Source organism: Narcine bancroftii, chromosome 10 (assembly GCF_036971445.1).
Source record: "Narcine bancroftii isolate sNarBan1 chromosome 10, sNarBan1.hap1, whole genome shotgun sequence".
Classification (NCBI taxonomy): Eukaryota; Metazoa; Chordata; class Chondrichthyes; order Torpediniformes; family Narcinidae; genus Narcine; species Narcine bancroftii.
The window spans coordinates 27,674,203-27,700,226 of record NC_091478.1 but is presented as its reverse complement, the minus strand read 5'-3'; the positions used below and the strand labels follow the sequence as shown (position 1 = coordinate 27,700,226).

At 47.5% G+C, this 26,024-nt stretch overlaps 2 protein-coding genes across 11 annotated transcripts in view; one reads left to right on the top strand and one right to left on the bottom strand.

Moving 5' to 3' along the window:
* Positions 1–20,155, top strand: part of loxl4 (lysyl oxidase-like 4) — an 88,249-nt gene extending 68,094 nt beyond the window's left edge. The window contains exons 15-18 of the mRNA XM_069900331.1: positions 9,185–9,300; positions 13,095–13,231; positions 14,758–14,869; positions 17,680–20,155. Of these exons, the coding sequence (XP_069756432.1) occupies positions 9,185–9,300; positions 13,095–13,231; positions 14,758–14,869; positions 17,680–17,750 (436 nt within the window). The 3' untranslated portion in view covers positions 17,751–20,155. The remainder of the gene's footprint in view (positions 1–9,184; positions 9,301–13,094; positions 13,232–14,757; positions 14,870–17,679) is intronic.
* Positions 16,128–26,024, bottom strand: part of r3hcc1l (R3H domain and coiled-coil containing 1-like) — a 271,007-nt gene continuing 261,110 nt past the window's right edge. For 8 of the 10 annotated variants that reach the window (XM_069900333.1, XM_069900332.1, XM_069900340.1 and 5 more), the window contains one exon: positions 16,146–17,694. In XM_069900333.1, coding sequence (XP_069756434.1) covers positions 17,387–17,694 — 308 coding nt within the window. In that variant the 3' untranslated portion in view covers positions 16,146–17,386. Of the gene's footprint in view, positions 17,695–26,024 lie in introns of all 10 variants that reach the window. The other 2 variants (XM_069900345.1, XM_069900344.1) reach the window with 1 other exon arrangement.

Below are 26,024 nucleotides of genomic sequence, written 5' to 3'. Positions count from 1 at the left end.
GAGCTTGCAGCGAACCAGCCGGTGGTCAGTGTGGCATTCCGCGCTGGGCATGACCCTGGTGTTGAGCACATCTCGTTTGTCTCTTTCTCGCACCAGGACGTAGTCCAGGAGGTGCCAGTGTTTGGATCGGGGATGCATCCAGGTAGTCTTCAGGCTGTCCCTCTGCTGAAAAAGGGTGTTTGTAATGACAAGCCGCTGTTCTGCGCAGAGCTCCAACAGGAGGCGCCCATTATCGTAGTACTTGCCGACACCATGCTTGCCCAGGTTTCCTGGCCAGGAATCGAAGCTCAGCTGAACAGGCACTTGTAAAGAAGACTTTAATAGTAAAGTAATTGAATTACAGTAAGTGACAATAAATACATAAGATATCTATCTATCTCTCTATTATATATATATATATATATATATATATAAAACACACATACACACACACACATATATATAATGTATATGTGTGTGTGTGTATGTATGAATATGCTTGTGTATATACCTGTATATATTTTGCTACTATGTAAGGGGCGCCGGGCGACTCTAATGGCAACTCTTTGCCTTATTGGAAGGCATAAGGCAATTTTGTGTAATATTACATGTTCTGTACTATTACATGATAATAAAGGAATCTTGAATATACACTTGGAGTCATCCCAGGGCAAAAACATGACTTTGTGAAGACAGTCCTATTGTGACATTGGATCAGTCCCTGGTACCTGTTGGAAAGGAACTGTCCTTGAACCTAGAGATGTTGGACTTCAGGTTTCTGTACTTCTGCCTGAAGGGAGCAGTGAGAAGAGATTGTGACCAGGGTGATGAAGGTCCTTCATGATGTTGGCTGCCTTCTTGGGAAATTTGGAATTTTGTGAGATCAACTCATTCTCTGTAGCTTCGACTTCTCTCTGACCATCTTCCACCTATCTCCTGCCAGCTCCTGCCTCACCTCTTCAAACCAGGTTTCTCCCCCTACATGCTCAGATCTGATACATGGTCTTGGCCCAAAGCACTGACATCCCTTTGCATCTACTGATGCTGCTTGACCCACAGAGTTCCTCCAGTAGTGCATTATCTTGCTCCCAACCAGAGCCTATTCCATGCCTTAAAACATTGTCTGAGAGCCATTCCATTGTCTGAGAGCTGTGCCATTGACTAGGAGCCGTGCCATTAACTAGGAGTCGTGCCATTGTCTAGGAGCTGTGTCATTGGTCAGGAGTTGCTTCTTTGGCCAGGAGGCATTTATTCACCACCAGAGCTCTATAGCTGGTCAAATGTCATTGGCTAGTAATCATTCCACTGCTTAATTGGGAACTGTTTTCAATCTTAAGTAAACATTTCAGTGGTTGGAAAATGTACGATTTGTGGTAACCAGTTAATCTTAACAAGACTACAGCAGACACTTCAGAGAAAAAGAATTGTGTATAACTCCCTCCCTCCTGGGATGGCAGGACAGATGTATGCTTGGACCAGGGTTGTACTCACTGCAGATGAGGAGAGTGAGAAGGGATCTCATCGAGACGAACAAAATTTTGACAGTTGATGCAGGAAGAATGTTTCTCATGCTGGGGAAGTCCAGGACAAGGGGTCACAGTCTGAGGAGGAATCCATTTAGGACTGTGATGAGGAGAAACCTCTTCATTCAGAGAGTTGTGAACTTATGGAACTCCCTGCCACAAAAAGTTGTTGAGGCTGGTTCAGAAGGGAGTTGGATGTGATCTTGATGGGATCAAGGGGGTGGAAAGAGAACTGGGATAGGGTACTGAGGTCACATGGTCAGCCATGACTGTGCTGAATGGTGGAACTGGCTCAAAGGACTGAATGGCCTTCACTCTCTCCTATTTTCTATGAAATTCTTTTATTCTTGATGTAAACCTCCTAAATTCCCAGATTAGATCCCAGCCTGTACTGGACTCCCTTCTGATGATCAGTTTTTCCAAACCCTATATTTAGAATCCAATCCATAGCCCATTCTTATGTCTGTTATTCTTAATATAGACCCCTCAAACTCCACAATTAATTTACAAATTCAAGAACAGTTTTCTTCCTGTTGTTATTAATCTCTTAAATAATCTCTCACTGACAAAAGTTCACACCGGTCTATCTCACCATTCTTCTCCCTCCCCTTGTATTTCGATGTATTGTAACACTGCTCCCTGCACTTATAAAACATTCCAGCACAGTACAGTCCCTTCAGTCCACAATGTTGTGACAACCTATATAAACCTACTCAACAATCTAACCCTTCCCTACCTCACACCCATAACCCTCTATTTTTCTTGCATCCATGTGCTTGTCTCAGAGTCTTTTAAACGTCATTATTCTACCAGATTCCACCACTGCCCCTGGCAATGGGTTCCAGGCACCCATTACTCTCTCTGTAAAATAAAACCTATCCCTGACGAGTCCCTTAAACTTTCCTCCCTTCACCTTGTACGGATGTCCTCTAGCATTTGCTACTCTCGCCCCAGCTGTCCACTCTAACTATGCCTTGGAGACCTCTATTAAGTCATCTCTCATCCTTCTTCACTCCAAAAAGAAAAGCCCCAGCTCGGTTAACCTTGCCTCATAAAACACTTTCTCCAATCCAGGCAACATCCTCGTAAATCTCCCCTGCACCTTCGCCATAGCTTCCACATTCTTCCTGTAATGAGGTGACCAAAACTTAATACAAAATTCTAAGTGTAGTCTAACATTGAATTCAATCCCCTAAGTAATGAAGGCCAGCCCACCATAAGCCTTCTTAACCACCTTATCAACCTGCATGGCAACTTTGAGAGAGCTATGGATTTGGAGTCCATGGTCCCTCTGTTCTTCCACACTATTAAGAATCCAGCCATTAACCAAACATATGCACGTGTACACAAGTACCAACTATGCACAGACAAGAAATACATACGTCTTCCTTTCCTCTCTGAGCCTGCCCCCACCACACACACACACACTCACATATTCACATACACATGCACAAACTCATAGATTCTCACACGTACACACTCACACAAAATATACACACTAATACACGCTCACACTCATAATTCACACACACGTGCTCACAGATTCTCACACACACACATTCACATAGACTCATACAGGTACACAGACACGCATACTCGCGCGCGTGCCCACACACACACACACACACACACACACACACACACACACACACACACACACACACACACACACACACACACACACACACACACACACACAGGCTGTGCCCTCTCAACCTGAACCCCACTTGAGGCAGAACCCCCCACCCACCCTCAGTCTGAACCTTTGCTGCTCCTCAGGCCTGCAAGGCTGGAAACATTAGGCTCACACATCCACCCCCAGTGTGGTGGGAGGCCAGAGGCTGGGCCAGGCCCACAACTCAGCATTGTCGATGCTCCCTGTGCTCGTGCTCCATCTGACCTTAGAGGTCGGCTCTATGCCAGCAACATGCAGGAGGGCTCCAGAACACAGACGTCACTAGCAGAGAGTGACAACTTGGGAATGCTCCACTAGCTGGAACTCTCGAATCTTCCAGGAATAAACAGAAGCTTCAAGCCAGTTATTAATTCCCAATTGATTGCATATCTGCTTTCTGTTAGTTTTCTTTCTTCGGCTTCATACACAAGGACACCCCTCTTCACTCCCACAGCTTTCTCTGTTGTCACCTGCTCTCTGAGAAACATTTTAAAAATGCATGAAACATTCTTCATGTCAACTGTGAAAAGAACCTTGTGAGGGTGATTCCTGGGTTACTGTTCCATGGGGCAGGAGATCTAATAGATGTCAAGAAGATATTGGCAATTTTAGAGAGGAGCAAGAGTGCTGTTCCCATCAGAGAAGACATTTAAATTTCTGGGAAATGAATTTGGATGATGTGAGGCTAATTATTTTGACAGAGAGTGAGGATGTCCTGAAGTCACCACCTGAAGGGGAGGGAGAAATCAGGACTTTCAGAAGGCCATTGAGGGACGAGGGTTTACAACGAATGATGCGATTGATGTCCAAAATACTGCCAGTGACCTGATGGGCCAAATGGCCTTCTCCTTTCCCTCTTGGTCAAATCTGCGACAAGCAGTTCTGGTCTCCCAGCATGTAAAGGACCAATATAAATTGGAAGGGGTGCAGAGGAGATTCACCAGGATGTCGCCAGGACTGGAGGGGTTGGGTTATAGGGAGAGGATGGACAAGTTGGGTCTTTATTCCCTGGAGTGTAGGAGGGTAAGGGAGGTCCTTAGGTAGGTTTATAACATCATGAGAGGCATAAAGTCACAGAGCCACAGTGAGAAAACAGGCCCATCGGCCCAACTTGCCCATGCCGACCCAAAACATCCCACCGACATTCATCCCACCTGCTTCCCTTTAAACCTGTCATATTCACGGATCCGACCAAATGTTTCTTAAATGTTGCAATAGTACCTGCCTCAGCCACCTCCTCCAGCAGCCTGTTCCAAACACCCACCACCTTCTGTGTTAAACAGTCACCCCTCAGGTTCTTGTTAAATCTCTTCCTCCCACCCCACCTTAAACCCATGTCCTTTGGTGACCGATTTCCCCTACCTTGGGCAAAAGACTCTCTACATTCTATTTTCTCATATTTTTTACACCCCTATGAGATCACCCCTCATCCTCCTGCGCTCCAAGGAATAAAGCCCCAGCCTGCTCAACCTCTACCCTGTAGCTCAGACCCCTGAGTCCTGGCAACATCCTTGTAAATCTTCTCTGCATTCTCTCCAGCTTGACATCTTTCCTTTAGCGCAATGACCAAAACTGAACACAATACTCCAAATGGAGCCTCACTCGTTCAAGTCAAGTGTACTGTCATCTGATTGTACAAGTACAACCTGACAAAACAGTGTTCTCAGGTCCTCAGTAAAAAACACGCAGACACACAGCCAGACATAACACATATACAAACAATACATGTGCAGGACAAGTATTTCATCTATGCAAATAAATATTTACTTATATTGTTTCATGAATATGAGAGTATCGGATGGTTAGGGCGAGCAGTTCCTTTGGTTGTTCCGCATTCTCACTGCCCGTGGGAAGAAGCTGTTCCTCAGCCTGGTGGTGCTAGCTCTGGTCCTCCTGCATTGCTTTCTCGATGGGGTCCTCAATGAATATGTGCACCCTCTTCAGACAATGATCCCAATAGATCACGTCAATTGGGGGGAGAGGAGGAGGGAGGGAGACTCCAGTGATCTTCTCTGCCACACTTATGGTTCTATCATGGATAATGTGAATGCTCACAGCCTTTTCTCTGGGGTAGATGATTCTAGAATGAAAGGCTTAAGGTGAGAGGAGAGTGAGTTAAGAGGGACCTGAGGGGCAACTTTTTCACTCAGAGGGTGGTTGGTTTCTGGAACGAGCTGCTGAAGGAAGCCGGAGAAATGGGTACAATTACAATTATGAAGGGGTCGCGAAGGGACTGCAGATGGTGGCGAAGGTGATTAAAGGGGCCGATGGTCAGGTGTGCATTCATGGTTGGACAGAGTTCAACCTTGATTGGCTGGTGATGCGACTTCCGACTAGCTTCCAAATGAAAAGGTCACATAATCCTCCACAATTCACACGAGAGCCACAGCAAAATCAAGTCTGGGAATAGGGTTCTAAAGGGATATGTGAAAATGCAGGGGATTTGGAAGCATAATTTTAGTTTAATTTGTACATCATGTTCAGCACAGACATGCAGGCTGAAAGGCCTATTTCTGTGCTGGACTATTCAATGTACTATCAAATAGAACAAGTAATTAATTATGTGAAGATAGTTTTCTTCTTGGAACAGAGAAGCTTCTGGAACTACTCATTGGGTGTGGATGTCATGGCTGACGTCAGCACATTTATTATTCCTCTCTATTCACCCCTGATTTACTTTTTAATCTTATTTAATTTAAAAAAAAATTTGGATATATAGCATGGTTACTGCCCCTTCCAGTCCACGAGTCTGTGCCACCCAATTGACCTGCAACCCCGGTATGTTTTGAAGGATGGGAGGAATCTGAAACTTCCGGGGAAACCCATGCAGACACGGGTAGAACATACAAAACTCCTCACAGACAGCGCGGGATTCGAACCCTGGTCCCGATCGCTGGTGCTGAAACAGTGTGGCATTAACCACTACCCTAACCGCTGAGGAAGCAGATTGGAGTCAGCTACATTGGTAGGTCAGGATTCACACACACAGGATGCCAAGCGAGGACTGCAGATTCTCTCCCTTCCTTGAAGGTCATTGGTGACCCAGAGGACCTGGCACAATAATGAAATGCAGCTGGCTTTATAAATCCAGCTTCATTCTATTTAAATTTGCCTGATATGGGAGTCGAACTCACACCTCTGGATCAATGGTTCAATCCTCTGGGGCACTGGTTCAGTAACTTAGTCACGATGCCGAGGCACACTCATCACATAACCAGGCCCAGCCTCTCCTTCCTTTCAGTGTGAACCAATGATCTATGACCTAACTCTGTGTACCCTTGAACCCCATCTCCTATCAATTGCCTGCTGATCTCCGACTTACAATGAGCAATCGATCTGGCATCAACAGCTGTGGTGGTGGAGAATTTTAAATGTCTCCTTATATTGAACAGGCTTCTTGACAGATGCATGGCTATGCAAGGGATCGAGTGGTATAGATCTGGTGCAAGTGACAGAGAGTTATTTTAACTTGGTATCATGTTCAGTACAGACATCGTGGGCCAAAGGGCCAGTTCCAGTTGAACAGGAACATCTGCAGGTGCAGGGGTCAAGTACAACACATAAACATGCTGGAGAAATTCAGCAGGTCATGCAGGAAGTAAAGGGGAACCAATGTTTCGGGCCTGGACCTTTCATCAGGAATAAGGGAAAACAGGCAGGCTCCTGAATAAGGTGGGAGATGGGGGGAGAAAAGGCAAGGGAGGAGGAGCGCAGGCCAACAGGAAAGAGCTAATACCGTGGGCAGGTAGAAGAGAAAGGATCCAGGACATCAAAGGTTATGGAAGAAGGCTGTGCAGTGGGGCTGAGTGGGAAAATGGATCAGCTCAAGATTAAATTGATGGACTGAATGGCCTATTTTTGCTCCTATATCTTATGGACTTGGTCTTAAGTGACAGTTGCTCCCAGTTCACTCCCCTGCTCCTGTGTAATCCTGTCAAAATCCCCCACCCCTCTCCAATTTAGTCAAAGTTTATCCTTGTCCATAACTAATTTGGCAGTAAGGAAGAGTGGTCATTATTCCCTCCATGTTCCCCCACTGATTTGCATCTCCTTCCTGTCGAGTCCGTCCTTATAAATTTGACACCAAGACGCTGGGTCTTGCTACTTCATGTTTATTGTCACTACCATAACGTTTCTGAGTTTCCTCCGACATCGGGTAATTTTAGACAATCCCTGGATGGAGGACTTGAAGCACTCCATGGGGGAGGAACCATTTACACCTCTTTTGTCACTTGTACTGAAGTGCTTTGTTTTTGTGTGCTAAGTCAACCCATACATAGTTCAGCTGTAAGAGCAGAGTTCATAGTTGCAGAGGGGGATCAATTAGGAACACGATTTCATTGGTGTTGCCCATCTAGGCAGTCACACCCAATGGATACTCCACACCATAACTTGTTGGTGCTTGAAGGACTTCATATCTTGGAATTAACGTGCATCATTGAGGCCAACTTTGTAACCCTCCTCCAGGAGGGATAATAGCTGGAGCACTGAGGTCCCCCCGGCACATGAATGCAGCCACCTGAAAGCGGCTGCTAAGGAGATGACATCCCCCTGGCATCCCCCCTCCCAGCTGCCCTGGCCCACCGGCGCGGGCTGTCCCCATACTGATCCCGCTGCCCCGCTCTCTCCCCACAGCCCTATATCAGTCCCCACACTGTGGGGCAGTTGGCGAGGACTGTCAGCATTCCTAGTGGGGACTGATATAGGGCTGTAGGGAGAGAGTGGGGCAGCGGGATCAGCAATGCAGACTCCCCAAGCCAGCACACACAAGAGGGATAACAGGGACACCCTAACTCAGACCCCACCTTACCCTAACCCCCCAAATAACCCAAACAAGAATCCCACACAAGTCCTTAAATCCCAGCATAACAGACCCAGGCACTCGGCAATGCAGACTCCCCAAGCCAGCACATACAAGAGGGATCACAGAGACACCCTAACCCAGACCCAACCTTACCCTAACCCCCCAAAAAACCCAAGCAGGAATCCCACAAAACTGTAAAACCCCACAGCAGACCCAGGCAGACACTGGATGATGCAGAAACCCACTGGAGGAGAAGAAACAAGGCCCAGTAGGAGCTAGAAACAGACACAGTGTAATGAAAACATGGGCCAGCCCAAAGTGGCAGTTCAGAGTGGGGAAACCGGTGAACACAATGTGAATGATTATCCTGTTGCCTGCATATTTACAGTGCTGACAGCCTGCGCCAGCCACCCCACGGTGTGGGGACTGATAGGGTGGTGGAGAGAGAGTGGGACAGCGGGATCAGTGTGGGGACATCCTGCACGAGACATCCCCACGCTGACAGCCCGCGCCAGCTGTCCCAGCTCTGACAGCCAGCCATCCATCCCAGCCCTGACAGCCCGAAGGGACAGGAGCCGGAGATGCCTCCCGTGAAGCTGATGCTTTCAGATGGCCAGCGCTGCACTTTCAGCGCTGCCACCTGAATGACCATTCCACAGGTCTGAATCTGCTTCTGCAGGTGCAAACTTGGCAGAGAATGCACCTGAAGAAGCCTACAGTTTCACACTGGCTGTTCTGGCTCCCTCCCACATGCCAGAGACTGTATGTTTGGTTGAACGGTCACTGTTTAGTTTCAGCAAGGGAAGAGGGATCAAAGGGGAGATGGGCTGGTCGGAGAAGGGAGCAGGTTTCAGGGCAATAAAGATGATAGTACCACCTCTTTTCCTTGGATCTAATGGCCTAAATGTCCCCCCCCCCCCCCCCCACCGGTCTTTTTACTTGATTCCAAACTCATTGAAAGACACACTTTATAGAAATAGGCCTTTTGGTCCATGAAGTCCATGTGTACCAATCAAGCATCTGTTTTACATCAATCCAACACTCATCTGAGGCAGGAAGGTTGTGCTGTGGCCATTCAAAGGGCAAGGTGCAATTCCTCCAAGTTCTGTTCAGCGTCACGGAATGAAGTGTGGCTTCAGGGAGTGTTGGCATCTGTTTGTCCTCCCTTGGAACTCATATCCCTACTCTGCTCTTCTATCACAGCCACTACCACAGCATGGAGGTCTTCACACACTACGACCTCCTCACTCTCAACGGCAGCAAGGTGGCGGAGGGTCACAAAGCAAGCTTCTGCCTGGAAGATTCGGACTGTGAAAGAGGTGGGTTTGGAGGCGGAGAGGGAATGGGGTGTCTGTGCGAGGAGAGAGGGCGGTGATGAGGGGCAAAGGTCTTGCTATGTAGTAGAACTAATGAATCATATTATCAATGAGAGAACACTGACATGAAGCAAGAGAGGAGATTGCTGGGACACAGCTGATGATCTTTGCATCCTCCTTGAACACAGGAGAGCTACCAGAGGTTTGGAGAATGGCAACTTTAAAAATTTATAAAATTGTATTTATTTTAGAAGCTGATTCCAGCCATTAAGACCCATTCCACCCATTTACAGCTAATTAATTTATAATCCCGTGTGCTTGAAGAGTGGAAGGAAACAGGATAACTCGGGGAAAGCCCATGCAGACACTGGGAGAACGTACAAACTCCTTATAGACAGCACGGGATTTGAACCCAGGTCGCTGGCACTGTAATGCTAAGCTAGCTGTGCTGCCCAAATGTAGTTCCCTTGTGTAATAGGGAAAATCCTGGGAATTATAGACCAGCAAGTCTTATGTTACCACTGGGCAAACTATTGGAGAGAATTTGTAGGGACAGGATTTACAAGCATTTAGAGAAGTATAGTATTCTCAGGGAGAGTCAGCATGGCTTTGTGAAGGGCAGGTCATGCCTCATGAGCCTTTCAAAAGAAATTGCTGAAGGTAAGGCATGGATGTGGTGTGTATGGATGTTAGTAAGGCTTTCGACAAGGACCCCTGTGGTAAACTCATTCGGAAAGTCATGAGACATGGGATCTGTGGAATCTTGGCTCTGTGGATTCTGAATTGGCTTGCCTGCAGAAAGCAGGGAGTAGTAGTGGAAGGAAAGTATTCTGCTTGGAGGTTAGTGACTAGTGGAGTTCTGCAGGGATCTGTTCAGGCACCCCTGTTCTCTGTGGTTTATAAATGTCCTGGACAAAGAAATGGAGAAGTGGGTCAGTATGTTTGCTGACGTTACAAAGGTTGGAGGTATTGTAGAAGGTTGTTGAAGGTGACTACAGGAAATAGACAGGGTGCAGGATTGGACAGAAACGTGGCAGATGGAATTCAATCCAGAGAAGTGAGAGGTGATGCATTTTGGAAAGTCAAACTTGAAGGTGGGGTCTGTGGTTAATGGCAGGATTCTCAACTGTGTGGGAGGAACAGAGAGATTGGGGTCAGACTCCTTAGATCCCTCAAGGTGACCACACAAGTTGGTAGGGTGGTTAAGTTGTATGGTGTGTCAGGGAATGTTAGTCAGGGGATTATGTTCAAGAGCCGTGAGATATTGCAGCTCTGTAAAACTTTGGTTAAACCACACACAATATTGTATTCAGTTCTGGTCACCTCATTACAGGAAGGATGTGAAAGGTATGGAGAGGGTGCAGAGGACATTTACCAGGATGCTGCCTGGATTGGAGAACATGTCATATGAAGCAAGGTTGTCAGATCTAGGGCTTTTCGCTTTGGAGCACAGAAGGAAGAGAGGTGACTTAGCAGATTATGAAGGGCTTAGATCGAGTGGACAGCAGCACCTTTTTCCATAGGTGACAATAACCAACACCAGAGGGCCCCTCTTTAAGGTGAGTGGAGGCAAGTTTAGGGGAGATGTGCAGAGCTAATTTTTTTACACAGAGAGTGGCAGCTGCCAGACAGGAGTATAGGTGGAAGCAGATTCAATAAAAGTGTTTACAAGTGTTCCAGGAAGACACGTGAATATATGGGAATGTGTAATAAGGGTAATGTGCAGGCAGCTGAGCTTTATTGATTTGGCATCAGGTTTGACACGACCTGTTCTGCACGGTCCTATTCCATGTTCTGTGTATACCTAGTGGCCTCTATTACTCTGGCTATCTCAACCCTCATGCAGTCTATGGCTACCTGATCTTGGCCCAGGAGGATGAGCAGACCTCTGAACTGGACCACGCAATTCATCGTCACATCCTTGGAAAAGAATAACATTGGAAAAAGTGGAGCAGCTGTGTCCATGGCAACGAGTGTCTCGGGGGGAGATTGTGGTTTACGATGTTATTAGAGCCGATTGTAAGTCCAGATGTGTCTGGGAGTTGGCTGGTGAACATGAGCAATCATTCAGACAGTGATAGCGGCGGAGGGTCAGGGGTGATTGCTGGAAAGATAATTTCATGGAGTGGAGACAGCTTCCTGCTAAGAGAACCGGAAACCAAGAGATAAATTCACTCGAATCCCAAACTGAGTAAAGCTAACCTTTCACAGACACAGCAGAGCTTCCTGGCATTTGATGGAATCCTCATCCTGTCTCCAGGGGCCTTTCAGTGGAAGGCATTCATCTTCTGCCATTTCATTTCAATACAGTGGTAGTGTTGTAATCAATCTAGTTGGAGCAGTAATACTCTGAAGGTGGTTCTGCTTGGAGAGCGAGGAAGGATTTGACACAATTGTACACCCCCTTTCAGCATCCTTTACTGAAGAGGTTTCTCTGGAGGACCATGTGGGGATATACCCCACTCCTGCTCCCTGTGCCTGAACGCATCGCCGGGGGTGGGAGTGGAGGCTGGTACAATAGGAGGATTCAAAAGATTAAATTAAACTAAAATTTTTAAAATGTAGACATACAGTGGGGTTACAGGCGCTTCTGGCCCATGAGGCCATGCTGCCCAATTGACCTACAACCCCTGTACATTTTGTAGGATGGGAGGAAACCAGAGCGTCCGGAGGAAACCTGCACAGACATGGGGAGAATGTGCAATCTGTTTACAGATTTGAACCCGGGTCGCCGGCGCTGTAATGGCATCACTCCGCTAACTGCTAACACGAATGTATGAAAATTAGAGGGTTCTGGGTGTGAGGCAGGGAAGGGTCAGTTCACTGTGGAGTAGGTTTCCATAGGTCAGCACAACATCATGGACTGAAGGGCCTGGACTGTGCTGTAATGTTCTGTGTTCCATGCACACACGAGGGACTGCAGATGCTGGCATCTGGAGCAACACGCCATCTGTCCGAGGAATTCTGCAGGTGAAATAGCATCATGGAAGCCACTGGAGCTGCTCAACCTGCAAATTGCTTCTGCTCACCGGAGTGCTTTCTCTTTTGGAAGAACAAAGGCCCTATTTGTAAACAGAGTGCACTCCACGAACAGCAGGATGGTCCGAGCCAGGGAGTCCATTTTAGGTTCTGGTTGCACATCAAGGTAACTGTACAAAAGGCACACCGAATCCTTCACTTCCGAAGGAGTTTGAAGAGATTTGGCGTATTGGTGAAAGTACACTGACGGGTTGCATCACAGCCTGGTTTGGAAACTCGAATGGCCAGGAATGCAGAGGGCTGCAGAAAGAGGCAAAGCTCGCCCAGTCCATCACAGACATTGACCTCCCATCCATTGCAGATATCTACTTCAGGTGCTGCCTCAGAAAGGCACCCAACATCAGAAAGGTCCCCCATCACCCTGGTCACAACCTCTTCTCACGGCTCCCTTCGGCAGAAGGTACAGAAGCCCGAAGACCAGCACCTCTAGGTGCAAGAACAGTTTTTTCTAACAGCCTTCAGACTCTTGAACTTCGTCCTATTACTTAGAATATATGGGCAAAAAGCACGCAAACGTGGTTGGGACATTTTGGTCGGCATGGGCAGGTTGGGCCGAAGGGCCTGTTTCCTCGCTGTTAGCAATGAAGCCTGTACTCACAGTCTCCCTTCTCCTCTCATTCCCCCTCACCCTCTTCCTCTCTCTTTCTCCATCTCCCCCCCTCTCCCTCCCCCTCTTCCTCTCCCCTCCCTCCCTCTCCCTGTCTCTCTCCCCCTTTCCCTGTCTCTCTCTCTCCCCCCACCCACTCTCTCTTTCTCAGGAATTTACAAGCATTATGCATGTGCCAATTTTGGGGAGCAGGGCATCAGCGTTGGTTGCTGGGACCTCTATCGACATGACATCGACTGCCAATGGATTGATATCACAGATGTCAAACCAGGAAATTACATCTTTCAGGTACGGAGAGCTGCCAGTCTCTCATTCTCCCACCACCAGGATGTTGTCAGGCTGTGGCCGAGTCACCCAGCAAGGAAACAGGCCCTTCGGCCCACCATGCCCATGCCAACCAAAATGTCCCACCCACTCTAGTCCCACCTGTTTGGCCCATATCCCTCTAAACTTGTCCTATCTGTCCAACCACCTCCTCTGGTATCCTGTTCCACATACCCACCACCTTCTGTGTAAAACAGTTCCCCCTCAGATTCCTGATAATTCCTTCCCTCCCCCCCCCCCCCCCACCTCACCTTAAACCTGGGTCCTCTGGTTACTGATTCCCCTACTCTGGATTCCCCTGATCTGTTCCCTTCATGATTTTAGTCACATTATTGGTGCCTTTTACATGAATATTTGAATGTCAGGAATAGGAACATGAAGTGACCTTCAGTTCCCAAACCACAAAGATCATGGTGAATCATCTCCCTCAACTCCACTGTCCCCCATGTCCTGTGGTTCTTTTATAATCCACATGTCCATCAACCCCAGTGGCACCGCATCCATTACCTCTCTTCTCAAAGATTCCCCTCCCCCCCCTCCAGTGGAGACACTTCAGCACATCCCAGCCTGAAGCTGTCTCCATTTTAAACCCCTCCAACCTCTGCTCTTGAGCATCCAAATCTCCCGGAAAGTGGAGACTGTTAAAAGTCCTCAGAAATGTGAACTTTTGTATTTGTGTGTTGTTTCTGGGATGTGTGTGTTACTGGCAAGGGCAGCATTTCTTTCCCATCTCTTGTTGTCCCTTGGGCGAGGTGCCATCCAGCAGCTGCAGTGGTTCTGAAGCCTGGTGGGGAGGGAGGTCCAGGGTTTGGACTCAGTGATGGTGCAGTGATTGAGGTGGAAGGGGCTCCCACAGTGCTGATGGGGAGGGATGTCTGGGGTTTAGACTCGGTGGTGATGAAGGATCGATCAAATTGACGTGGGGTTTCGAGGGGAGCCTGTGAGTGGTGGTCATCCGCTGCCCTTGTTCTTGGTGGGAGAGGAGGTGGGTTTGGAAGGTTATGTTAGAGTAGCCTGGGTCATAGCTTCAGTGCAGTTTTAAGACTGTGTACACTGGTGGTGGGAGGGGTGTTCGGGGTGGAGAGAGGGGGTGTTTGGGGGAGGGAGGGAGGAGGGGTTTAGGGTTTTGGGCAGGGAAGGGATGTTTAGGGGAGGGAGGGGGATTTAGGGGATGAATGAGGTACCAGTATGATGACCTCATTGTCCCAGATGGTGCTGGATTTCTCCAGGAACGTCCCGGCTACACTCACCTAGACATGGGGAGATTGTCCCATCACATCCTGATGAATCTTGTGGTGTCCTTACTGTAGGAGATCCAGTCTCTCACCTGCTTTTGACACCATGGTCCAGTTGAGTTTCTGGTCTTTGGTGATCCCATCCCTTATGCGAGCACAGCCTTTTCATGGGTGGGTGTTCTCATTCCCTCTTGTCAGGGGTTGCACACCCTGGTACATTTTTCCGCTCTCTTCATCTCTGAATTCTTCTCTTAGGTCCACATCAACCCCAATTACGAAGTGGGAGAGTCTGACTTCACAAACAACATGATGAAGTGCCGGTGTAGGTACGATGGTTTCCGGATCTGGGTGTATGGATGTCACACAGGTATGGATCTCTCCAGACTGGCTGTCCGATACATTTTCTGATCAGGGCTTGGCCACAAACTTTCCATTACAGCTGAGATAGGGTCCATAGGAAAACTGGACAGTACTTGTAGACTTTTTCGAGCAGTTACCAGGAAAGTTGATGAAGGAAAGGCTGTGGATATGGTCTTTGACAAGGTCCCATTTGGATGTTCGGCATTCATGGTGAGGTAGTAAATTGGATTCGACATTGGCTTTCAGGGAGAAGCCAGAGAGTGGTAGTGGATGATGCCTCTCTGACTGGAGACCTATGGCTAGTGGTGTGTCTCAAGAATTGATGTTGGCCCAAGTGTTGTTTGCAATCAATATCAATGTGGTAAATTGGATCAGCAAGTTTGCAGATGATACTAACATCGGAGGTGTTGTGGACAGTGAAGCAGAGGGATTTGGACCAACTGAAAAATGGGCTGAAAATTGGCAGATGAAATTTAATGCAGACAAGTCTGAGGTGTTGAATTTTGGAAGGACGAAGCAAGGTAGGACATACACAGTAAATAGTAGGGCCCTGAGGAGTGTGGTCGAACAGAGGGACTTGGGAATACAGATACATAATTCCCTGAAAGTGGTGACACGGGTAGATACGGTTCTAAAGAGACCTTTTGGCATATTGACCTTCATAAATCAAAGTATTTAGTACAGGAGTTGGGATGTTATGGGAAAGTTGTATGAGACATTGGTGAGGCCAGATTTGGAGTATTGTGTGCAGTTTTGGACACCTAACTACAGGAAAGATCAATAAGATAGAAAGAGGGCAGAGTACTTTCTCTCACACCTTCCTACTTTAGATCTGCCCCAAATCAGTGACTGACCATTTCTCTCCATGGATGCTACCTGACCCATGAATCTCTCCACAGCCACCTTGTCCCACAGATGCGTCATTTTAAGAGCTGCATCAAGATTCTTCTCTGGCTTCCAATGCCCAAAGAGAGAAAACTGTGTTAGCTCCATCTTCTCTGTATCAGCTTGGACGTTAAGTCCGTCTGAGCCTCTGGCCCATGTCTTCAGTAGCCAAGATGTGGAGATTACCACGGCACAAGGGGTCCTTGCTCAGCGGGACCTACACCGATAGAACATACTAGCACACCACAGGCCCTTCAGCCACAATATTGTGCTGAACCATATAAACACTCCACAAGATTCTCAGCCTTCACTTCTTCACACCCATAACCCTCTAATTTTCTTGCATCTATGTGCCTGTCTAAAAGTCTTTTAAATGTCCCTATTGTACCAACCTCCACCACCACCCCTGGCAATGCGTTCCAGGCACCCACTACTCTCTGTGTAAAAAAAAAAATACCTCTAACATCTCCCCTAAACTTTCCTCCCCTCACCTTTTACAGATGTCCTCTGGCGTTTGCTACTGTCTCCCCAGGAATAAGGTGCTGGCTATTCACCCTATCTAATTCCAAAGAGAAAACCTGTTAATCTTGTCTCATCAGACACATTCTCCAATCCAGGCAACATAACATCCTGGTAAATCTCCTCTGCACCCTTCTCCATAGCTTCCATATCTTTCCTGTAATGAGACAACCAGAATTCAATGCAATACTCCAAATATCTTCTCTACTTTTTAGTTCTTAAAGCCCCAATGTTGAAAGCCAGTGTTTTATAATGATTCACTAATGTGTGAGAGAACCTTCAGTGGTTTTCCATCTTAACAGCTGATCCAAAGTGTTTGGTGTGACGTCAGGTATAAACCATCCCAGGTACAAAGAACATGAAAGGGCTTCTAACTAAAAAAATAAATGGTTTAAACAAACTTCTGCTTCTATGGGTTATGGTGGGATTTTAACTCATGCCAACTCACTTTGTAGAAACCTAAGGAAACAGGTGCATAGTTCCATGAAAGTAGCAGCTCATGTGGAGAGGCTCCAGATCAATGACATCCTTCCTGCAGTTGGGTGACCAGAATTGTGCACAGTAATCCTAATGTGGTCTTCCCAACATCTTGTATGTAGGAACAGGATGTCCCTGCTCCTGTACTCAGGGCCTTGAACAATGAAGGCAAGCACGCCAAATGCCATCTTCGCCATGAATGGGTCACAGAGTTGTAACATTTTATATCACAAAATCGGGCCCTTTGGCCCAACATGTCCATGCTGACCAAGCCTGTCCCATTTGCCCAAATTTCTAAACCTTTTTTATCAGTAACTAGAAGACATGAGTTTAAGGTGAGCGGGGAGAGATTTAACAGGAACCTGAGGGGGAACTGTTTTACACAGAGGGTGGTGAGTATGTGGAATGGGCTGCCGGAGGAGGTGGTTGAGGCAGGTACTATTGTAACGTTTAAGAAACATTTGGAAGGATGCATGGATAAGATGGGTTTGGAGGGATATGAGCACAACACAGGCAAGTGGGACAAGTGTAGGTGGGACGTTTTTATCGGCAAGGGCAGGTTGGGTTGATGGGCCTGTTTTCTTGGTGTATCTTTTCCTTCCTAGAAGGAAGCCATTCAGGCCCTTTGAGCCTGGTCAAACATCTACCCCCATCCAATAGCCCCCAGCCTGACCCACACAATCAGTGAATTGAGGTTTTTTCCACACTGGGAGATCAAGAGGTCCATAAGAGGAGACATAATGATTGGGGAAGAATCAAGAGAATGTGGCAACATCCTCTCACTCCAGCCTCTTGCAGGGTTCCTGGCCAATCTGATTGTGGCATCCTCTTCTGCTCCGACTGCCGGAGTTACATGCTGTGGACGTGTTATGGTGCGTGGATTAATTCTCTTTCTGTGGGTCTGTGTTTCATGGCTCGCTCTCATTTTTGTCTCAGGAGATGCCTTCAGTGCTGCAATAGAGGACCAGTTTGAACATCAGCTGGCTTTGTCCAACAACATCTCCTAACCCAAGGCGACATCACTTGTGATACCACATGATACCTCTGACCTCCCACACCGGAACTCTGCTTGATCCCACTACCCACTGTGATGGATTTCCGCGGGAAGCGATGATGGCAGTGGGGTACGATCGATCTGGGCATTCAGAACTTGTCACGTCGGGCTGACAGAACCTCCTCATGGAGTCTGGTGGGGTAAAGCCAACATTTTACCACTGGGAGTGAAAGGTGCTCTACATTTCCCTCCTTTCACTGAAATGATCTCTCGTCAAGCAGGAATAATATCCAGACTGATTAATTCCACACTCCATTCCCACACAGACATGTTTGACTAAGGTCTCATGCGCTGCCAAACCGAGGTCACCCACAAATTGGAGGAAGAGTACCTCATTTTCCATCTGGGCACTCTCCAACTCAGACGGCATTAACATCGACTTCTCCAGTTTCTGTTTACCCCCAACTCAATCACAAGGAACAGAAGCAGGCCACTAGGCCCATCTAGTCTGTTCCGTAAATCTACACTAAGCTACTCTACACTAGTTCCAATTTCCAGCCTTTTCCCCATATCCCTGGTTTTTCTTGCCCTATTCCTCTGTCTCCCTTCTTCCAGCTCTTCACCTCTTTCCCTTCCTTCTATCAGAGACCTACCCTTCTTAGCCCTCTACCCCATCACTTCTCAACTTCCTTCTCTTCTACTCTCCTACCTGTATCCACCGATGACCTCTTACCTATTAGACTGTGCTCCACCCCCTGCTCCTTCCCCTCCACCACCACCACCCCCCAACATTCCTCCCACCATTTTTATTTAGGCGCCTGCCTGTCTTTGCTCATCCCTTAACGAAGGGTCCAGGCCCGAAAAGTTGGCTCCCTTTTCCTCCTCTGGGTACTTCATAACCTGCTGAGTTTCATTTATGTATTGCAGAGGAAGAATATCCCACAGCCCCCTAACTGCTACAGCAGCCCTCTCCCAGACTGTGTCCAACACTCATTGCCCAGATCCAGTGCCGTGATACCCTTCCTCCACAGCAGTTGCCCATTTTTGCACACCCCAGTGTTCATTTAACCACTCCCACCGTCCACTGTGTTTGTGGTTTTTATCTTATTTTTAAAAATCTTGTCCAAAGTGGCTGTAATAACCTCATTACCTGCACAATGAATTATTTGAGAATATTTTTTAAAAAGATCTATAAATATATATATGTATATAAATATGAAATATTAAACAAAAAGGAACATGTGTAGTGCTTAAATATATTTCTGTTTGAATAGGCCTTCATCATAGCCTTTGCTACAGTGAACTCTGTCAAGATTCCAGATTCTTTTATTGTCATGTAATAAAACAGATGTAATATTACATGAAATTGCATTTAGTCTGCCATAAAAACCCTTACAGTCAGAGAAAGAGAAGCAAAAGGGGGTCCCTTCAGAGTCACTGAGCATCCGTGGATTTGCCTCCAGCTCCCGCAGCCTCTGCAGCCACACAGACTCCTGTTTGATCCATCAGCAACCTGAGCTCCAGATCTAAACCTCCGACAAAATCAGCGCCCGAGGCCCTTCGGGAGCCCTTCTCAGCCTCGGCACCCTCTCAAATGCCAGTTCCAATATCTGACACCCTTCAGCCAGTCTCCAGCAGTCCCCAGCCTTGTGTGAGTACTATGACTACAAGTCTCCAGGAGCCCACTGCCTGAGTGGGATCCTCACCTGCAGAGCCCCTCACTGGTACGCTGTCATGGTAGGGTTGTCTCCTCTTAAAGGTCAGGTGGGACCTTTTAAAAGTTTCCTGGCTAACTTCAACAGAAGATGCAGAGTTTAATGTGTTTGCAGACCCCCACCCCACCTGTGCTTGGGCTGGGATGAGAGTCAAGAGTAACCCCCACATGCTGGAAATCGGAGACAGAAATGAAGAACTCTGGAAACTCTCAGCAAGTTGAGCAGCATGTATGGAGAGAGGAACTGAGTCAGTGATGTAGAAGCCTTCTCAGTTAGGGCTGCCTGACCTGCTGATTGTTTGAAGCCTTTTCTAGGTAAACACAAGAAAATCTGCAGATGCTGGGGCCTAGCGCAATACACAATGGTGCTAGAGAAATGATCCAGATCCCCTCCACCCTCTGTGTAGGAATGCAACCCCCCACCCCCCCAGAATCCCTTTTAAATCTTTCCCCTCTCACCTTAAACCTATGCCCTACCCCACCCTGAGAAAAAGACTATGACCATTCACCCTATCTGGTCACCCCTCCATCTTGTTGATGTCTCCTCCCTCCCTTCTCCACCTATCACCTCCTGCTTTTGGAACCACTTCTCCCCCGCACTCTTTTTATTTTGATGCCTGCCAACATAATTCCTTGATGAGGAGCTCAAGCCCAAAACGTTGGTTATGTATCTTTATCTTTGCAAAATAAAGTACCCTGTTTGATCTGCTGAGTTTCTCCAGCATTGTGTTTTTACTTCAACCATGGTGCCTGCAGACTTTCAGCTCAGTGACCAACCAGAAACACACACAGTATCCCAAATGTGATCTCACCAATGTCTCGTACAGTTATAGCGTGACATCCCAACTCCCAAGATCCGCTGCAGCCGCCACCGGGAGCCTGAGGTCCACTGCGGCCGCCGTCAAGAGCCTGAGGTCCACTGCTAGGAGCCCAAGGTTCGCTGCATCTGCCGGGAGCCCGAGGTCCCCAGTCAGTTTGGCTCCGAAAAAATTTCTGATAAATGAGGAATTCTGATTTATTTTGGATATCCTTGTTTATCTGAAATTATTTTAAATTTTGGACAACAAGAATTTGGAAAATCAGAGTTGTACTGTACATGTCTCCTTATCTCCTCAACTTTATCTCCTTATCTCCTCATCTCCTTTATCTGCTTATCTCATCTCCTCATCTCCTTATCTCCTTATGGACGTTGCAAGACCAGCATAATCATAGTGTCTGCAGACTTTCGTGTTTCACTCCATCCCAATTCCTATACTTAGTGCTAGACTGATGAAGAGAAGCCATGGAAACACCTTCCTCACCTTCCTCCTTATGTCGGCACTTTCAGGAAGTATGTACTTGTATCCCTAGATCGACAACACTGGACAGGGCCCGACCATTTACCATGCAAGTCCTGCCCTGGTTTAATTTACCAACATGCACCACCTCACACTTATTTGAGTTGAATTTCCTCTGCCATTTCTTGGCCCACAGTGCCAAAATTCTGTTGTAAATGTGGACAAGGTTCCCCACTGTCCACTGTACTACCAGTCTAGTGTGAAACTGTAATAACGGTAGTGCAATGCCTTTAGAGAGCCAGCGACTCGGTTCGAATCCTGCACTGTCTGTATTGAGTTGGTACATTCTCCCTGTGTCTACATGGCTTTTCCCCAGGGGCTCTGGTTTCCTCCCACCATTTGAAACGTTCTGGGGTTGTAGGCCAATCATGTGTAAGGGAGCGGCACATGCTTATGGGCCAGAAGTACTGTATGTCTAAATTTAAATGAGTCACTGATAAACCTCACTCTGACCTCCAACGGATGGGGAATCACAGACTGCCTCCTCTGAGAATTTCTTATTTCACATTTGGAATATAGAAGCAGATTGAATACTAACGATCTAAAGGACAATGAAATAAATCAAGAGGAAAGAGAAGATGGCAAGTACTCTGCAGAGAACTTGGGGAAGAACCAGACAGTTACATTTTAAATTTAGACAGACAGCATGGTAAAAGGCCCTTTCGGCCCACAAGCCCATGCTGCCCAATTACATCCAATGAATCTATAACTCTCCGAACGTTTTGGATGGTTTTAGGAATCCGGAGCACCCGGAGGAAACCCACGCAGACAGGGGGAGAATGCACAAACTCCTTCTGGCAAACATCTGACACAGATCCAACTCTTGCCTCATATCAAGCAAAGCTCTTCAGCAGCAGGAACAGGAAGCTCATGTCGAGGAAAAGGCAGGGTGGAATAAATCCATCTCAGTGCAATGACCTTCTCCCATTGGAATGTTTCACTGAAGGAACATAGGAATTTACTTCTAAAGACATCACTGTTTCTTTTTCTACAGTTGCTCAGCTTACAAATGCTCTTTGGAAAGCAGTTTGCCCACCAATAAGAGACTTGGCTTTTGATCACACGCAAGCTGAATGTTCCAGAACAGGGAGCAGCCTCTCCTTTCCGTTGGCCATCAATGGATCAGATTAGGTTAGCTGTGTAGCGGATGCTAGGAGCTGCAAGCAAGCCCTTTGAACCTGGGCCACCATGAAGAGGAATGCTTCACGCCTGTGAAGTTCCCGTCCAAGCCGGTCAAATGCTGATTATAGGTGAGCTTCCTTTCCGAGTTCGATGAAGGACCCCTGTGTCCTTCCCAATGCATGGTTAGAATCAGGATCCCACAGCAGAGGGAGGTTGTTCTGTCCGCTCTCCCTTCCTGGTTAGACACATTCCCTAACATCTAAAGTGTTTGTTCCCAATAACAGACCCATCTCTTACAGAGTAGATGTGGCAAAGTTGTTTCCCAGTGTAGGGGAGTCCAGGACAAGAGGGCACAACTTCAGGGTGGAAGGGGGCCCATTTAATACAGAGATGTGGAGGAATTTCTTTAGCCAGAGAGCTGTTAACTTCTGGAATTTGCTACCACGGGTGACTGTGGAGGCCAGGTTGTTGGGTGTATTTAAGGCAGAGATTGATAGGTATCAGAATAGTCAGGGTATCAAAGGTTATGGGGAGAAAGGAGGAGAGTGAGAGAATGGATCAGCTCATGAGGGAATGGTGGAGCGGACTCGATGAGCTGAACGGCTACTTCTGATCTTACCTCTCCCCTCCACCCTGCGACATAAACACAGCCTCTGGATGAGGAAGAGCTGAAGCTGCACCTTGTCCAAACTGATCTGCATTCCATCTACTCGGTGTGGCCTCCTCTGCATTGGTGAGACCAAATGCAGAGTGGATGACCACTTCACCGGGCACCTGCTCTTGGTCTGTGTGTCCAAGCAAGAACTTCCAGTAGACAACCATTTCAATTTCCTTCACCATTCCCACACAGGCATGTCTGTCCTCAGCCTCATCTCCCTTCCTCCAGCCCCCCACCCCCTCCCTTCCCCCTTCTATCAGAGAACTACCCTTCTTACCCTCTGCCCCGTCTCCCATCAGCTTCACCTGTATCCATCTTTAACCTTTTACCTGTTAGCTTGCACTTCCCCTTCCCTTATTTCCAGATGAGAGGCCCAGCCAGGCCTGAAATTTCAACAGCCTTGGGTGTGTTTAAGGCAGAGACTTAAAGGTTCTTCATTAGCCAGGGCGATGAAGATTATAGGGGGCAGGCTGAGCAGTGGGGAAATGGATCAGGTTATGATTGAATGGCAGGACAGACTCGATGGGCTGAATGGCCTATTTCTGCTCCTTATGGTCTTTTACTCCTTATAAATGCAGGTGGCTTGCTGAATTTCTCCAGCACATTTGTGCATTGCACTGGACCCCAGCATCTGCAGACTTACTTGTTCAACAACAACTTTATTTTCCTTTCCCACTCTTAATTACTCTCTTGCCTGTGACTTATTCCTCTCGCCTTCCTGTGGCTCTTTCAATGCCTTGATGATCTCATCTCTGGGTGCCTGCCAGCATTATTTACTGAAACACACAAAGGCACTCCTCTCTGAGGAATTCAACCTCAAGATGGGCTTTTATCTCATCACCTCACACAAAGGATTTCAATCTGTGACTACCCCAGCCTTCATTTTGATTGATATTATCAATCGGTTGAAAACATAATCTGCTGGAGGACCTCAGCAGGTCGAGAGCATCCGTGGGAGATAAAGAATGGGCAGTATTTTGGCCCAAAACGTTGACTATTCCACAGATGCTGTTCGACCGCTGAGTTCTTCCAGCAGAGCGTGTTTGGCCCCAAATTCCAGTCCCTCAAGTGTCTCCTTGTGAACGGGTTTGATCAATTTCCAGATCTTTTGTCAGGGTACATAATTCCGAATTGCAAGGATTCCTAGGAAATTCCCAGTGTTTGGCACTTACAGCAGTAAAAACACAGGAACGTTGGCGGAACTCGGCAGGTCTCACAGCGTCCATTGAAGGTAAAAATATCTCACTGATGTTTCGGGCCTGATCCCTTCTTCAAGATATGAGTGAAAAGCAGACAGGTTCCGGAATTAAAAGGGCAGCGGGAAGACAACAGAGCAACAGACAAAAGGTGTAAATTGGAGTCCACGTCAGTGATGAGGACCTCCCAGTGGCCAACCACTTCAATTCTGTGCCCCCCTCCCATGCTGACATGCTTGTCCTTGGCTTCCTGTACTGTCCCACCAAAATCACCTGTAAATTGGAGGCACAACACTTGATTTTCCATCGGGCACTCTCCAACTGGATGGCATTAACATCAACTTCTCCAGTTTTATAGTAGCCTACTCCCCGTTCTCCCACCCCTCCCTTCCCCTCTTTCCTCAGGTCTCCACCGCCTTCTCTCTCCATTCACATCCACCCCCCCCCCCCTCTGTATGCTGCTGTGCCCTCCACCCTTATCCACCTATTACCTCCTGCCTGCGGGACTGTGTTCCCCACCCCCCACCATTTTATTCAGGTGCCTGCCGACTTTTTGCTTGTACCTTGACGATGGGCTCAAGCCCGAAACGCCGGTTATTTATCTTTATCTTTGCTCCATAAAGGACACTGTTTGACCTGCTGAGTTTCTCCAGCCTTGTGTTTTTACTACGATCAGAGCACCAGCAGACTTCGGGGTTTCGTTCCACTCACAGCTGTTGTCTATGACTGTTGCAGAGTTACAGCCAACTTGTAACCGACACCACAGTTGTAATTCTCATTCCAGATGGCACATCTGGAAACCTGAGGTCCAAAAGTAGCCCCCATGTTTCTTTGCAACTCGTTAACGACAGCCAAGAACAGGCTGGTTGCTCTGAGATCATCGCTCACTCATGTGTAACACACGATCATCGTGAAACAACGTTAACGATGGCAGCAGAGTTTTATGATGCACACATAATTTAGAGGCTGCTTTTAAGCAGCATCAATTAAATATTTATAAACTCCCTAAAAGGAGTAGCCATGTCCTTATTCTTTTATCATCAATCAGAACTATTACAAGGTGGTAAAAATGTTCTTTAACTTAGTGAAAACACAACGCTGGAGAAACTCAGCAGGTCAAACAGTGTCCTTTATATAGCAAAGATAAAGATACATTACCAACGATTTGAGCTCAGCTCTTCTTCAAGGTACGAGCAAAATGTTGGCAGGGACCCAAACAAAATGGTAGGGGGGTGAGCACAGTTCCATAGGCAGGAGGTAATAGGTGGATCAGGTGGGGGGGGGGGGTGGCTCTGTGAATGGAGAGGGAAGGGGGTGGAGAACTGGAGGAAAGGAGAGAAAAAGGGAAGGAAGGGAGAACGGGGAGTGGGCTAGCAGAAACTGGAGAACTCAATTAATGCCATCTTATACAACTTCATTGGAGCGACTTCATCCCTAACATCGAAGTACTCGAGATGGCAGAGGCCGACAGCATCGAATCCACGCTGCTGAAGATCCAACTGCGCTGGGTAGGTCACGTCTCCAGAATGGAGGACCATTGCCTTCCCAAGATCGTGTTAAATGGCGAGCTCTCCACTGGCCACCATGACAGGTGCACCAAAGAAGAGGTACAAGGAGTGCCTAAAGAAATCATTGACCACCGCCAGTGAGCTGATCTCGCCTCAAACTGTGCATCTTGGCGCCTCACAGTTCGGCGGGCAGCAACCTCCTTCGAAGAAGACCACAGAGCCCACCTCACTGACAAAAGACAAAGGAGGAAAAACCCAACACCCAACCCCAACCAACCAATTTTCCCTTGCAACCGCTGCAACCGTGTCTGCCTGTCCCGCATCGGACTTGTCAGCCACAAACGAGCCTGCAGCTGACGTGGACATTACCCCTCCATAAATCTTCGTCCGCGAAGCCAAGCCAAAGAAGAAGAATACAACTTCACCATAGCTTCAAGTTCACAGGAATAAACATCTCCAACAACCTGACCTGAGGCAAGCACGATGATGTGACAGTCAAGAACGTGCATCAATCCTCAAGGACCCTCACCACCCAGGCCATTCCTTCTCACTGCTGCCATCAGGTGCCTGAAGACGAACACCCAATGGTACAAGAACAGCTTCCTCCCCTCCGCCATCAGATTTCTGAATAGACAATGAACCACAGATACGACTTCTCTCTTCTTTATCCACTAATTTATTTATTTTAAAAAATCTAATTTATCGGGTGGCCCAGTTAGCCCAGCGGTTAGTGCAACACCATCACAGCGCCA